This window comes from Sander lucioperca, chromosome 22, assembly GCF_008315115.2.
Source record: "Sander lucioperca isolate FBNREF2018 chromosome 22, SLUC_FBN_1.2, whole genome shotgun sequence".
NCBI lineage: Eukaryota > Metazoa > Chordata > Actinopteri > Perciformes > Percidae > Sander > Sander lucioperca.
The window spans coordinates 27,101,778-27,118,046 of NC_050194.1; the positions used below are offsets into that span (position 1 = coordinate 27,101,778).

General features: G+C 42.5%; 2 protein-coding genes across 5 annotated transcripts in view; both read right to left on the bottom strand.

Moving 5' to 3' along the window:
• myo15b (myosin XVB) overlaps nt 1-10,523 on the bottom strand; it is a 102,412-nt gene extending 91,889 nt beyond the window's left edge. Inside the window, exons 1-9 of the mRNA XM_031323883.2 lie at nt 8,022-10,523; nt 7,656-7,832; nt 3,438-3,502; nt 2,929-2,992; nt 2,255-2,364; nt 1,999-2,073; nt 1,691-1,788; nt 1,451-1,556; nt 1,272-1,335 (exon numbers count right to left, since the gene is read on the bottom strand). Of these exons, the coding sequence (XP_031179743.2) occupies nt 1,272-1,335; nt 1,451-1,556; nt 1,691-1,788; nt 1,999-2,073; nt 2,255-2,364; nt 2,929-2,992; nt 3,438-3,502; nt 7,656-7,832; nt 8,022-10,523 (3,261 nt within the window). The remainder of the gene's footprint in view (nt 1-1,271; nt 1,336-1,450; nt 1,557-1,690; nt 1,789-1,998; nt 2,074-2,254; nt 2,365-2,928; nt 2,993-3,437; nt 3,503-7,655; nt 7,833-8,021) is intronic.
• Nucleotides 10,524-14,209: 3,686 nt separating this feature from the next.
• Nucleotides 14,210-16,269, bottom strand: part of llgl2 (LLGL scribble cell polarity complex component 2) — a 51,867-nt gene continuing 49,807 nt past the window's right edge. For 2 of the 4 annotated variants that reach the window (XM_035997346.1, XM_031323869.2), the window contains 2 exons: nt 16,139-16,200; nt 14,210-16,033 (listed from right to left, as the gene is read on the bottom strand). In XM_035997346.1, coding sequence (XP_035853239.1) covers nt 16,161-16,200 — 40 coding nt within the window. In that variant the 3' untranslated portion in view covers nt 14,210-16,033; nt 16,139-16,160. Of the gene's footprint in view, nt 16,034-16,127; nt 16,201-16,269 lie in introns of all 4 variants that reach the window. The other 2 variants (XM_031323870.2, XM_031323868.2) reach the window with 1 other exon arrangement.

Genomic DNA, 16,269 nt, shown 5'->3' on the forward strand with positions numbered 1-16,269 from the left:
ACAACAGAAACTAAACTTTGATGTCAAATAGGGGGGGGCCACAAAATATCATCCCGCGGGCCTCAATTGGCCCCCGGGCCACGAGTTTGAGACCCCTGACTTAGTTACACTCCACACCAGTAAAAAAGAATGTAGAAAATAAGTAATATAACTTAACATTATACAATAACATTAAATGTAACAAAGAAACAAGATTAGATTCTGTGATGCTTTAATTAGGCACAGTTTCGATTGGAACTTAAAACAAATAAAAACATGCTATCATGCTCAAAATGACAATGTTAACATTTTGATAGCTGCTAATGTTTATCATGGTCACCATCTTAGTTTAGTGTATAAGTATGTCTCAAGAATGTCTTTTTTTTAGGTATTTGGTCATAACCCAAACTATTGGACAAATTACAATGATGACCTGATGATGGTACCAGAGAAAAAGTCAGGGGATCATTTAAGTTATCAGAATTTATCTTGTGAGGATCATGAATGTCGGAACCAAATTCAATGGCAATCCATCAAATATTTGTCAAGACATTTTACTCAGAACCAAACAATTGCTAGCTAGAGGAAAAGTCAGGGGATCACCAATGTCATTCAGATTCATCCTCTGGGAACCATGAATGTCTGTACCAAACAGTTGTTGAGTTACTTCATTCAAAACCAAAAAAGTCAACATCATGGTGTAGAGATATTACACTTGATAACTGAATTGTTTGACCTGCTGGTGGCACTAGAGGAAAAGTTAAGGGATCACCCAAGTCATTGTAATTCCACCTCTGGGGATCATGATTGTCTGTGCAGAATTTCACGGCCTTCCATTTGACATTTGCTAAGATTTAATTATGGACCACAGTGGTGGACAGACGAACTAACATTTTTATCCCTGGAGCCATGTCGCTAGCACGGCTAATAACTGAGGATTGAAAAGCTATTTGATCAGTTTTATAGATGGAGGTATCCTCTATCAAGCTGGGAAAGCTGAGCCTCCAAACCGTTCATTTTCCAAGAAGCAAAAACACTCAACCAATAAAAGACTTTTTCCTACAAGCCAAGACAAGCGAGCCAAATGTGATATATTAGACAAATAGCCGATCACACGAGCATAGCAGTGACAAATTGTCTAGCAGCTATTCACGCTGTAGGTGCCAAAGCAAAGTAGGTGTGTTTTTTTCCCCTCACAAATGTGTCTTGTAATAGGTTTGAACCTGATGAAATATGCCTCTCCAGTAAATGTAACGTTTGAACACACAGCACACTTCACTCAATGTCCTCACCTGAAAGACAACCCTGGACTTCTCAAGGAGATATTTGGACAACGAGGTCCCTACAACAACTCCACTGTCAACCAAGATGAGAGACAGTCGACAATTAAAACAGCTGTAACCAATCTTTCATCAGGGGGAGCAACATATGGTGAAACATTAAGGATATTTCTAACATCAGGTGGACTCACTGGAGAATGTGGATGTGGAGGTACTTGCCAAAGCGGCTGGAGTTGTCGTTGAGGATGGTCTTGGCATTCCCGAAACTCTCCAGGATGGGAAAGACCTCCATTGGCTGGAAGAGAAAGAAAGTGAATCAAAGGCATAAGGGTGTGGAGGACTGAAAGATGCACCCGCTAACGGTTTTCAGTGTTGCTAACTGATCAAATCTTACATTAACGAAGGTGTTCCTTTGTGTTTTCCACAGTGAATTACCTGTCGCAGGTTGTCGTTTCTGCCCTGATACATGGAGCTGAGGTAGTGGACTATCAGCTTGGTAGCTTCAGTCTTCCCTGAACCACTCTGGCCACTACACAAGAAATAAAAATCATCTGATATATGACATGCAACAAAGGTCCTTGCTGCGGTTCATGGTTGATGACATGGTTTTTTATTTATACTAAGTAACATGAAATATGTGCAGGTCGTTTCTTTAAAACCTGAGGCAGAAAGACCCAGAAATTGACAAAACTGCATGGAAATAGACTATACGTGATGAAGTTGGTGTTCTTGTCAGTACCTTATGATGATGCACTGCTCCTGTGTGGAGGCTTGAGACTGACTGAAAGCAGCGTCGGCTATGGCATACACATGGCTGACGCAGGGAACAACAGAAAGTCAAACATTAGTAATGAAAAACAAATGAAAAACGTAAGGTGGACAGATGTTCTGAAGGGACTTAAACCTTTTGTGAGACACATGCTGCCAGCTGTATTGTAAAAGTACAATAAGAGAAAGCAGAATGATGCACAGCAGTGTGGGAGTTGTTAGCTCACGGTGCGTTTCTGTGCTGCTCTTTGCCCTGGTATCTCTGTCTCAGCTCCTCTGTGTAGATGTTAAGGGGCGTGAATGGGTTGATGGACAGCAACATGTTTCCGATGTAAGTCTGGGAATAAAGAAAATGACAGTCATTCAGAGAATAAGCAAACTAAAAATAATTATTTAGTAAGGGGGGGGGCAAGTCTGGGGCAAATCTCAGCAATCTTAGCATAGATAACAGGTATCTGCAATACTGATAGCTGTTGAGTTGTCGTAGCGCACTATTATTTATCTGTGATTTGATTTTTTTTATTGTTGTTTTTCATCTAAAAAGATGATCACCACTATTTGTCTGTCATGAGGCATTTAAGCATTAAATGTCTAACTTAGAATAAAAGAAATCTTAACTCAAGGTTCCCCTTTAGTAGTCTTTCTGGAGCTTTCAACTGGATGTCATGGTCTTCCTCAGTGGATGGAGTTTGCTCAGTTTTTTGCAAACTTTTTTTTCTGCCTCCAGCTGATAGTCTTAATTAGCTTTGTATCAACTTATTTGGCAATGGCTTGAATCTATATAGCTTATCAGTATAGCTTTAACATAAAATTCCAGTAACAGCATGGAAGTAAAAGACTGAACCTTTTGCCCACTTTAAAATGTTTAAGATCATAGTGTGAGGTCAGTAATGAGACTTACATAAATACAGTCACGGTGGAACCTCTTCTTCAGATTCAGAAGCACAGAGCTCTCGCACACCTCTCTAAGAACATTAGGTAACAGGTTGAAAAGTGCATATTTATACTGTAGAGTGTGTGTGTGTGTGTGTGTGTGTGTGTTTAACTATATTCGTGGGGTCCAAAAACTGGGAGTCCAGTATACTTGTGGGGTCCTGACAGCTTTGTGGGGCCAAAATGCTGGACCCCACAACTTTAAAGGGCTGTTTGAGGGTTAAGATTTGGTTTTAGGATTAGGGTTAGAATTAGGTTATGGTTAGGGTGAGGGTAAGGGTTAAGGTTAGACATTTAGTTGTGATGGTTAAGGTTAGGGTAAGGGGCTAGGGAATGCATTATGTCAATGACGGGTCCCCACAAAGATAGTGCCACAAACCTCTGTGTGTGTGTGTGTGTGTGTGTGTGTGTGTGTGTGTGTGTGTGTGTGTGTGTGTGTGTGTGTGTGTGTGTGTGTGTGTGTGTGTGTGAACTCACTCCAGCTGGGACAGATCCTCCACCTCATCCACCTCTATGGCTCTTTTGCTGCCAGGCATCAGCACCTGAAAAAGGCAGACATGAGCAGCTATGAGGACAAGAGTCAACATTAAAGCCTCGCCATCCTCCCTTTGAAACATCCCTTCTGTCAAGACCATGAACTTCAGACAACTTTGTCCTTACCTTCACTCCACAGCCATCTTCTAGTCTAGCTAACATTACATTAAATGAGTTTTTCAAAAAACATGAATGAGCCTTCGCCAGAGCCCTTTATGGTTTAAGATGTGTTTTGTTTCTGCACTTCCCTGCTGCTAATGTTCCACTCCACTCGTTCCACAGCAGGTAACCAATCCACTTGCAGCAGCGTGATAGCTGATATACTGCAATCTCATAGCAGCGTGCTACTGTGTGTTGTATGCTCTATTGTATCTGCACAGACTAGGAAATAAATAAACCAGCAGCAAGTCTTTGATGTCCTATTGTCTTGTGTGCAAACCGGCTATAAGTGATGAAGTAGAACTGATATGCTCACGTTCCAACTCTTAGTCAACAATAGTTTAACTTTTCCGAATTGGAGGTAATGTTTTTTCTCTTCGGTTTATAGGAAAATGCTACTTGTTCTGCCCCCGCTTATGTGTGTATTGGCGTTTTTCCATTACATGGTACCTGCTCGACTCGCCTCGACTCTACTCGCCTCGACTCGACACACTGTGCGTCCGTTTTCCATTGCATATTTTGGTACGGCCTCAGCGTGGCTGGTCGTCTTGCCGGCTCGACGCACACACCAGCGCACAAGTATAACATCAGGCCACTTGAGCTTGTTTTACAGTTCTGTGGAGGCTCCACACAGAGCTTTCACCGTATGTGGCCTGATGTATACATTTGTCAGCTGGTTTGTGCGTCGAGCCAGCATGTGTGTGTACTTAGGATACGGTGAAAGCTCTGCCGGAGCCTCCGCAGAACTGTAAACAAGCGGCGCCGCAGTAAACTACTGTGACCTAACGCGACACACATAGAACGTTGAAGGTGTGTGTTGTTGCCAGAAGACACATTTAGTTTCTAAAGAAGCTGGAGGCAGCAAAAAAAAACAACAGCTGGCTAAACTGTTTAAAAATAGCGGGTTTGTTCAGGACACCCCCGTCTGTCGCTTTCACGTCACCTTTTCGGCTCGCTTGGAACCTCGACTGAGGAGGTACTAAAAAAAGTACCTGTTAGCAGGTACCAGGTACTTTTTTTCGTAATGGAAAACCAAAAAAGGCAAGTAGAGTCGAGGCGAGTCGAGCAGGTACCATGTAATGGAAAAGAGCCATTAGTGTGTGAGTGTGTGTGTGTGTGTGTGGGGGGGGGGGGTCTAGCCTGCTACATTAGCTTGGCAGATAGCTAACAGTTTCCCAAAGACAAAGAATGAAGCTTGTGTATCCTTTCCAAACTTTACTCAGGAAGCACTGTAAAACTACAAAGAACAAAGAATACATCTCAGTATTTCATTCGGTTACAGACGCTGTTCAAGAACAATATGGACATATTGTCTGTTAAAAACGTATAGAAACAAATGCGTTAGTTTAAAACAAGTTAGCCTTAAGCCAACGCATTTGCAATTCTATTACGATGCTAGTGTTATAGCCTATACAATTAAAATACACATTTAGAACGAACTTGAATTCGTTAACAAAGAATTTCATAACTAGTATTCTTAGTCCTTAATGTCAAGATAACTGTATGAGCTCGTTAATTACAGGCAAACGTTTTTAAAAAATATGTGACCGTTTACTTCACCATGTATTACCGAACTGCGGCAAGACTGATAGTTCTAAATAAACATTACATTATGTTAGCAGTCACCACTAGAGGTCTCCCTTTCCCCAGATAAACAACAGAACATCGCACAAAGTTATTCATTTTTTGAACGTTTTTTTACAAAAGTTAAAATGTCTCAACATGAACATTTTATTGTGAAAAAAACATCAATGATAGGTGTACTGGCCCATAGGTAAGGTAATCACTAAGATAGCCATCCACAGATACAGTTCATCCTAAGGATTCCCTGTGCCACATGTACTGTATGTCTAAAATTAAAACAGGAAATATAAAATCATGACAACAATTATTATTTTAACAGCTTTGTATTCTATGCACTAACAAGATGTATAAAGGCTTTAGGCCGCCCACATGTTATTGCAAGCCCAGTTTAATTAGCAACTTAATTTTATACAATATGTGTAGTAGGGGGTCCCTGCTCCGTCTCTCTCAATTAAAAAACATTGAAGACCCCTGCTTTAAAGGGCTGCCCACCCATAGTCTACCCACACAGGTGTTTTCATGTATTTGACCTCATTAGACCTCCTCTGATGACTGTGTGGACAAATGCACGCTGTGGTTGATTAGTTGTATTGTACCTGTTAGTGTTATTGCACCTTTATCAAGGTTATTGGTTCATGAAGGCCAAATACAGGCCGGGGGGGAAAAAACGGGGTGGATAAACCCCTTGTGTCATAACATGCATGCCAACTAAGCATAATATACTGTATATTAGTGGTGTCAACAATAATCGATTTGGCAATGCATCGCAATGCGGGGCATGCACGATTCAGCATTGATGCGGCAAAGTGCCATAATCGATTATGTCACTAAAACCTGCCACACCAAAATCAAGCACGCTGGCAATACAACTAACTTCACGAACCATGTTGATCGTTGGCATCCTGAGTTGTCATTCAAAGCACTGAAAGCAGTGATTTATGTTTTCTTTTTCAGGTTTGAAAATGCCATATCCAATACCCTGTACCATTCACTTTTATTTTATTTAATGGCATTTATGTCAAAGATACAGGAGAGTGAAAATACACACATAGCAGCCAATAAAATCTGTTGTTCAATATCTGACTGCTTGTATTGCCTCATGACTGATGAAAAATTTGCCTTGTTGTGTGCAGTAGAATTTTGATGCATCGCAATGCATCGTAGAATCGAATTGAATCGAATCGTTACCTGGTGAATCGTAATCAAATCGAATTGTGAGGGCAGTGTCAATGCACACCCCTACTGTATATGTCCATCGCTTTAATTGAATAAATTCAACAATGTAACCTAACTATGCTATTTTCAACACTCTGTTGTTCTGGATCACTCTGCATGTGTGTCATTGTCCTATTGTTATGTCTCTTTATGTCCCAGCCAAACTGTATTTTGTAAAAGGTAAATGGACTGCATTTACAAAGCGTTTTTCTAGTCTGGCGCTATACAATAGTATATACAACATAAGCCTGCTTCAAATAGCTGCTGGTACCTTCTGCAGTTGAGGTAATTGAAATATTAAAAGTAAAGTATCTAGTAATGTACTGGTATTTGAGAATGTACAGTTTATCCGAAATGTCCTGATTTATTAAAGACAGTGGAAACAGAAGAATAAGAGCCATCTGGGAAGCTCAAGCTATTACAAATCCGGGGTTAATTACATTCCTGTAACAAATGATGAATTGTTATGTTTTTGGTTATCCAGTGACCTTTTCTCTAGTGCCACAATCAGGCATCCTGCTCTTCAGATTCTGCACACAGGCGGTATTGATACTGAGTGGATTATCCTGGTAAAATAAAGTAAATCAAATTACCCTGAAGTGTACTCAGCACATCCAAAGTGGAAGGACGACATTTATTGTCAACTCTGTCACCAGAGGATGAATCACAGTGGTGTTGGTGCCAGCTTTGCAGGCAAAGATCTCTGATAATCTAACGGACAGTTTGGGAGTATGAATGGAATCTCTAAAGGTGTTCACAGCAAAGACAAAGTATAATTTAGAGGTGGTGCGATTGCATGGAAACATGAGTGAATGCGTACAGATGCAAATTTGCCAAAGGCAGCACAAACTGAGGCAAAAATGTGTCTGCTTGAGTCAAAAATATTTCAACTTTAGCCAAATATTTGAATAATGGAATAACCCAGGGCATTATGACTCCAATTCATGAAGGTTGATAGGTGAAAGGAGAGCAAGACATGACGAAAAATAACAGAAAGAACCGGAATTTCCACTAGGTTCTCAGGTCAGTCAGAGTCTGAGCAATGGGTACATTGCTAGCCAGCTAACGATGATGTCTGTACAGTCAATACATTGGTGGTGAATAAATATGGACTGCACAATCGATCCAGTGGCAAAAGGGGGTGAGTAAAACTAGTCTCAAACTTACTTTGCATTTTACTTTTTCAGAATGCAGTATTAATACCTGTGTGCTGACCAGTCGACTCTCCAGCATCTCCTGGGTGGGGTCCTCTGATTCCCAGGGGCCCCTGCCATTATGTGCAGGAACGGTCCTGGCCTGGCCCCCATCATCATAGACGGTCCTCTTAGTTAGCTTCTCCACTGTCTGGTGGGGCAACAGGTTCTCAGCACGCAGCCAGTCCTGTTCCCACACACAGCAAAGACACATGATTGACCTTAAAAGAATCACTGGATCACACTGATTCATCTGCATTTGGTCATACTCCCTCTCTTGTTATTTCTCTAAGATTTGTATAAGGGACAGAGTACTCATAATTCCATACTATACCGGTGTTTAAATGAAGACTACCACCAAATATGTAACACATACCTGAGGGTCTCCACTCATCCGTGGGTTACCAGCCCAGTGCACCTCTGGTTGGGAGTTCTTATATATACCCCCCTCAGCCATCAGCTGGGCAACTTCCCTGTCTGCCTCTTCTTCGTACAAGGAGCGGACACCTGACATCACAGCACTTGCCTCCCCATTTTGAAAGGGCTGAGCGGTGGAGTTCGGTATCCCAGCTGCAGCCTTTCTCTCTGGATCTGGTCCCTTGGCCCGAGTCAGTCCACCACTTATTGTTCCCCCTGACAAGGAAATCTTGGACAGGTTGATCTTGGAGGGGTCCAGTTTCCCTGTTGCAGCCTGTAGCACACTGACTGCATCTTGATTGTCGAGGGCAGCTCTCCGGTTTCTGTCTTCAGTGTTGGATGATCCCTCCGGTGTACTGCTGGACCCAGGGCTCCTCTCTGACACATCTACACCTGACTTTAACCCTCCTGGAAAGGACTTCTTGATGGACTTCAGTAGGCTGAGATCTGGTTTGACAGGGAGCACGAGCCTGGCACCTGGTTTTGGGGGTTTTGGCTGTGATGTAGTGGGTTCTCCTGGTGGTCCAGTGGTACTTGATGGAGTGGAAGGTCCAGGATCTGCCTGAGGCAACTCGGCTGTCTTTGCCTTACCCAGTTTGTTCATCCTGGGGAGTACCACAGCGTATTTGGCCTCTACCTCTTTCTCGCCAGCTGGGACCGCTTCCTCCCCTCCTTCCTCTGTCTTTCCCTGGAGGCTGGCATTCTCTTCGCCCATTTTTTCTGCAGAGGCGCTCCTGTTTTTCTTACTGGCCAGGCTGGTTTTACTGGCGACTCTCATGGCCATCCTATGTTTGAGGATATTGCCCTTAGATTTTGTGGGCCCTTGCTTCTGTTTTATCCTCCGCAGGGAGAGCCAATGGGAAATCCCGATGGCTTTAGTCCAAGCAGAAAGCTTCTTTCTCATGTTTAACCCCCGGGGTATCTTTTTCTGAATCCAACCAGACATTCGGCGAAGAGTGGTCATACCTTTTTTTTGTGCTATCAAACGTTCCTTTGGTTTGCCGGACCCCCCATCAATGGCCTCACTCTCTGATATTTCCTCATCAGGCTTCTCCACCGTGTTATTGGCTTTGTGCGGGAGAGATGCCATCTTGACCTTACCCAAGAGCAAGCTCTGGGGCCGCCCTTTGACGACACTTCCAGCGCCCTGCTGCTCCTCTGGCTCCACGATGGCTTTGAGGTCTTTACCTTTGGCTTTAAGAAGCATGATTCTGTTTTGGCCTTTAATGGCTTTGGTCAGTGTGGGTTCAGCCTCCTCCTCTTCCTCCTCTGGATCAGTTTCTACAGGAGCATCTCTCTCATTGATATTTTTTGTTTTGTTTACCGAACGGGTCTTGCCTTTTGCTGAGTCAAGCTTGTTGATAGGAAGACCTTTTGGTGGTTGGAGCTCCTCTGTGTCAGAACTGGGTTTGTCCTCCTTCTGTGGTTTCTTTCTGTTCTTTTTTTCTTCCTTGGCTTTTTGTTTGGCTTCCTTTTCTAACCTCTGCTTCTCTGCTTTGGCTCTCTGCTTCTCAGCCTTCTCCGCTTGCTTATCTGCCTTTGTTTTTTTAAACATCTTGTATTTCGGTCCGGCAGGAGGCTTCGAGGGACGTTGAGTCTGTCTGCGCCGTCTACGGTCTTTATCAGCTGTTGGCTTTTCAGACGTGTCCTCCTGGGTTATCACCTCGTCTTCGCCTGCCTCGCTGGTGACCGCCTCAGATACTTCAACTTCCTTTTCGTTTTCCTCTTCCTCTTCTACTTCACTGGATGTGACTGGTTCACTTCTGGACTTGGCTTCCTTTGGAAGCTCTTTGTCTGATTCCTCGTTTGCTGTCTCTTCTGTATCTCTTTGAGTATCTGATGCCTCAGCCTCCTCCTCGCTGCTCTCCGCACTCCCATGCGTCTCGGATGGCTCTTCGTTACTGCCGTGCTCCTCCTCTTTCTCAGCGTTGCTAGTTTCCTCTTCTGTCACCTCCGCTGAGCTTCCTGTATCGCTCTCCGATTCCTCCTCCGCCTCACTCTCTGTCACATTGTCACCTCTCTTGTTTTCAGGTTTGGTAGGGAGCTTGTTGTCGATACTCCTTCGTGTGGCTGTAGCTGCTTTTGGTGCAGGCTTGAGTTTGGTGGTCTTGTTAATGCCCATCTTACTATCTTTGTTACGTTGACGTTGTGATCTACGATTCACAGTTGTTCCGTTTCCTAGTGTGCTCCCCACTTGTGTCTGTGGTTCTTTTGGTTCTGCACTTCTCTTTTTACTTTGATCTACGTTATTCCTTCTATTGCTCTTCACTTCATCTGTCTTTCTGTCCTCCAGAGTTGGTGAATTCTCTGTACCTTGTTGTTTCCCATTAGGCACTTTAGAAGGAGGCTGAGATGCTTTGGAACCATTCCGTCTCACATTTTTCTGCTGATTTCCTTTTTTTGCTGCCTCTGCCTTCGGCTTTGTGGCATTGGTTCTACCTTGGGACTTGACCGGTGGCATGCTTTCAATTCTCCAGAGTTGAAAATACCTAGCAAATATGAAAACAGTATACATTGTCTTTTGAGGTAAAGCATTACACATTTTAAATCTATCAACCACACACTTTGTTAGATAAGTTAGCCACTCAATAAAATGAACAATTACGGGCTGTAAGTTGAGCAACATGTCAGTCAAACTCAGTGATACCAGGTCCTTGGCTCAATCCATCAGCATCTAGACCAGGTTTCACACTTCACACAGTCCTGATCCTTGTTCTGAGGCTAAAGACACCCAGGTCACTGAGTTTAGCAACAACTGACTTGATTTACTATGTGCCAGTCATTGCCAGGATACATTTGAAGGCTGCAATGCATCTCCACCAAGACAAACTTGACAACACAAAAGCTGGCTATGACTCTTTTCCATGCTGGATGAAAACGACTTTGCTTAGACCTTTTGTAACAGCAAACAACAGCTATTATCTACCAGTTTAATCTAAACGGCAGTGAAAGGGTATCTTTACATCCGCCTAAATGTAGTTGTATAGCCTGTGCACCCTGGGGGGGAAGCAGAGAGAGCTCATTTCAGCGTAATATAGCTTACCAGGCTTCTCAGGTGAAACCCAGGCATGGCTGGGGGGCTGTAAAGTGCTCCGGCTTGTCCTCATGAGCTGGTGTCACTGATTCAAACGTGCACCCATGCTCAGGAGGAGAACACACCGATATCCCACCCACTAACATTATACAGGGAAGCACACAGCTAAATATGCAATACACACCCACCGAAAGTTTGCGTGTTGTTTATGCGTACACACAAAGCCCCTGTGGACAAAGGTGAGCTGACGTGCACCGGCACGCACACAAACACCAGGTGCCTTCTGAATAATACAGCTCTACCTGGCAGGTTGTACAGCTCTGCTGCCGTTCATACGGCCAGCTGCTGAACGCTTAGGAGGAAAGGTGAGAGGTGCTGCTTGGAGAGAACAACAATAGGCGCTGATGGATGAGAGAGGGAGAGAAAGACAGAGGAGAGAGAGAGAGAAAAAGAGAGTCATTACCTGGCTGTTTCCTCTGGGAGAGGGAGATTCCCTCAGTGTGTGCTGGAATGCTGGACAGGCCTCATTTCTTAAATGGCCAATATTTTAGTACAGGTCACAAGTATTTAGAAAGTGACACTGTTTTTCATGCAATTTTTTCTGCGTTCCAGCAAATAGCATATAAAAAAATGACTATGAGTAGGGTTGGGCAATATATCAATATCGTCATATGAGACTATATCGTCTTACATTTTGGATATCGTAATGTCATAAGTCTTTTTCTGGTTTTAAAGGCTGCATTACAGTAAAGTGATGTCATTTTCTGAACTTTCCAGACTGTTCTAGTTGTTCGCCTTTAACTACTTAATCATTATATCCACATTACTGATGATTATTTATCAAAACTCTGTGTAAATTATTTTGTGAAAGCACCAATTGTCAACCCTATAATATCGCCGCAATATCGATATGGATGTATCTGGGAGCGTAGTGCTCTAGTGGGACAATAAGGTATTAAAAGTTCTTCAAGATATGTAGGTTTTCTCTTACCCTAACCCCGTTACCAATGCACAGTATTCAGAGTATTTGAAGAATATAGTTTTAGCCAACATAAACTGTTCTGTTCTGATGGAACATACATCAATTTCCCTACTGGGGATCAATAAAAAAGTTTAAATAAATTATAAATTAAATAAACACTTGTTGGCCACATTTTGTGTGGTTTTGAGCTAGACATCTGATGATGTCACCAATAGCAGCAGGAGTAGATAAATGAATAGTCGTCAGTGCAGGACAATTATCCTAAAATGTACAGTATATAACAAAACACTCTTCAGGCCAAACGGCAGACTTTCACCACTTTTCACCTTAGGTCAGTCATTTGTCCAGACTGATCCTGTGCTTCACTGCTGGCAACCAGAATGAAATCAAACAGCTCCTACTAGCCACAGGTGACATAATTTGTTTGTCTGCTAATGTCTGTGAGCCAAGAGACTTCAGTCACTGGAAGAAAATATTAAATATAATGGTTGAAGTTCTCGCTAAAGGGGATCTTCAACAGGGGGTCCTCAGAGTCAATGCAGGGGGGCCTCCAAATTGTTAGTGTTTGAAAGATTTTTTCAAAAATTAAGAAGCCCTTACATAAATCCAACATATTAATAAATATAAATCCCCACTAATGATAGGCGTACTGGCCCATAGGTAAGGTAATCACTAAGATAGCCATCCACAGATCCAGCTCATTCTAAGAAGTCCCTGTGCCACATGTATGTTTAACATTAAACCTTGATTTATAAAATCATGCCAACAATTATTAGGCTATTTTAATAGCTTAGTATTCTATGCAAAAAAGGTATGTATACTACACGTTATTGTAGGCCCAGTTTAATATGCAACTTAATTTATACAATATATGTAGTAGGGGGTCCCTGATCCGTATCTCTTACAGTTAAGGGGTCCTTGGTCTCGCTTTGCCAGACCTTCCTCCACAGCGCTGCGAAGGAGGGTCTGGCTAGTCCACACAGCATTCCTAGATGGGAGAAAAACGTGCTCTGGTTTATTGGCATTTCTTTAAACCAATCACAATCATCTGGGGCGGTGCTAAGCACCACACGGAGCTCCGGTGCCTCTGCAAAATAGTCTCGGGAAGGAACTTGTTTTGGTGGAACGTGTACGTTCAAAAGTTGTTTTAGTCGTGCAACAGAAAACTCAGATTGGACAGATAGTCTAGCTAGCTGTCTGGATTTACCCTGCAGAGCAGTTAACCATAGTCCTCACAAATCCACCAGAGGTTAGAACGCTAACACAAAGAAAGAGGAAGGGGACAGATATCTGTCCGAAATGAGGGACATCCGGCGACACCATAACAATCCCAGAAGTGGAACGTCGTGGATATAGACTAAGGGGTCCTTTGCTTAAAAAACTTAGAATACCCCTGTGCTAAAGTAATGTTTCAACCTTTTGGGAAATACACTTTTTCACGTTGTCAGAGAGTGAGAGGAGACGACTGATCTCAATCGTGTGTGTGTGTGTGTGTGTGTGAGAGAGAGAAGTACAAGTGCTGTGACTCCATAACAACACATTAAGCTCTCTAGCAAAGTCCCAGGTACCCAGGCACCATTATCTAGCTCATTTAACATCTTTGGGTTGCAAATGACAATGCCTCATCTTGCAGGGTCATCCTCTAACAGAGCGGCTGCTGTTAGCTGGCCCAGCCTCAGCCAGCTCTTTAGAGAGCTCCGGTTACAGCGAAGCCTCGGTGGCTCAAGGCAATTACAGGACAAAGCGCCTCATTCTATAATGGATGATCAAAACTCTAGGCTGTGCATGTATGACAACTGATCCCTCTTGGATCCACTTCGCCAGAGATGGCCTCGCTGCTGCGGCTCACAAAGACCAAGATTATAGCTGGGCTTTAAGAAAAAAAAAAAGCAGAAATTGTAAAAGAACACAGAGTTTTGGAATATAATCAGACAGGCCAAAATGATGGGCTGGGAATCTAAACGTTATGCCTTTTTTCAGGTTTCAGTGGAGCATACGAAGACTCAAACAGCATTCAGATGCTGCCAAGGATTTCTTTTTGCGGTGCAGCAGAGATGAATGATGTGGAAAACCATCGGGTTACAAAATAAAGATGTCAGTGTACTGAGAAAATAAAAATCCGACACATTCATTCTTGGGAAAAAACATGTAATAATTATCCACAAGAAAACTGTAGTGTGAAGTTACAAATAAAAAAAAAATAAAATAAAAAAAAATTAGGGTTCTTAATCAGTTCACTACAAAAATATATTCTAGGCTGATGCTAAATACCCAGCATTCTGAGACACAGTACCAAAATATTTCCTTGTACGATCTAAATAGCAGCCAACCCCAGTTACAACAGGCCCACAGGTACAGACTGAGTCACATACATACTGTATATATTAAAAACATTTCACTACAATAGCTTACAATTACATTCCTAAATTACATTATTCATTGCTGGCATAAAAAAGGGTTTACATAAAAATAATTAAAAACCAAACCCCATAGAAAGCTGTTCCCCCAAAAAAAGTACAGCACTGTGAGCTCCGCAGTAGTGGAGAAGTACCTATGGCCGGTTACAAAGTATAGAGTGGACGGGAGGGGGGAGGGCTGTGTCAGCAGTATACAGGGGTACATTATATTTTGAATCATTTAGTAAATCATGACTGAAAATAAAAAACAAGTTCAACATACATGAAACAACGTTTGCATCTTTTTTTTCCTCTCTTCAGGGCATCCGTGAAAACATTTCCCTTGACAGTTCTTCTCAATAGTATGGAAGCTCATTTGCACCAAAGAAAAGGGTAAAAAATGATGACATGGAAGGATTCATAAAAATAAAAACATTACCAAGGCAAGATTAGGAAATAGTAACTTGTTTTGCATCAATTTCGAGCTGAAAAATGGGTTGGGTCTAAAAACTTGATCCAGTTAAAAGAGTTACAAAGAGTACTACGTAAAAGTTATGACGTAGAGTAAAAACTATAATAGGTCAAATTCAGTCAAGTAGTTAAGTATGGGATTTACCAAATAAAAACATTTTAATGGTAAGTCAAAACTATGAGATTCTAAATCAAAATTATGACTAAGTACAATTATGGCTCTTAAGGTACAATGATAATACCAATTAAGATATTATATATACTTAGATCATTAAACTTAGTCTAAATTGTGAGAAAGTCCAGACTTTTGACTTACGATCTGAATATTTTGACTAAAAAAAGTCCTCCATAAGTCATAATTTAATGCAGTATCTCAAACATGAATTGTTTTTTTTTTTAAACTTATTGTTTTCTCTTTTCTTGGCAAAAATGGGCTCCCACAGTATAAATATTCTTCAAATAAAAATTAAAAAAAATCAGGCACAAATCACATACAGTTGAAGCTCTAAAATGTTTTCATCAACATTACTCAAATCCTCGCCCACGTTCCTTCCAGCTGTGTGTCCGCGGGTGGAGATGATTGCACAGCAGAGAGCGTGCTGATTGGACGATCCGTTTCCACTGGCACAATCCCCGCAAAAAGGCCGGCGGTGATAAAGGCTTCAAGAGTGAAGTTGGTGTGGTTGCTATTCAAGTCCAAACAAACGTGGCATCTATGGCAGTCTGGAGATGCTGGTTGGATCTCGATGGGATGTCAGGAATGTGCTGCTTGTGGCTTTGGGTTCAAAAACGGTTTGTGACCATGCTGTGATCATTTGGGTACAGCGAGTGGTCTTTAGGCACAGGCGGTGTCTCTACCTCCACCCCTCTTACTGCACCGGGAGGGAGCCTCGGGGTGCTCATTAAGCACCTTTCGGTGTCCCTCTACAAGGGAGCGGTTGGGATCTGAAAGGGAGGGGATGTACGGGGGGTGTAAGTCACTGAGGCGAGGGGTTCAGGGGTCAGTAGTGGTTGTGTGAGCCGAGCAGGAGGCGAGTGCTGCTTCAGGACTGCGGTACGCTTCATACACATCAACATGTGAGTTCACTGAGGAGGAAACAGAGAGACACTGGGTTGATTCCAAAAACTGTCGACGGCATGTCAGCTTTTAGTAGCTAAAAAAGGTCAAAAATGGGCCAGTACCTTAGTCTCACCTCAACTTTCCAGAGACGTCTCTTAAGCTACAGCACTCTTCACATTATTCTCCAGGAATGACCTGCAGCAAACACACAACAGCTTCCATCAACATCACTGGTTTCACCTTCTTTTTTCAGATGATTCTTTT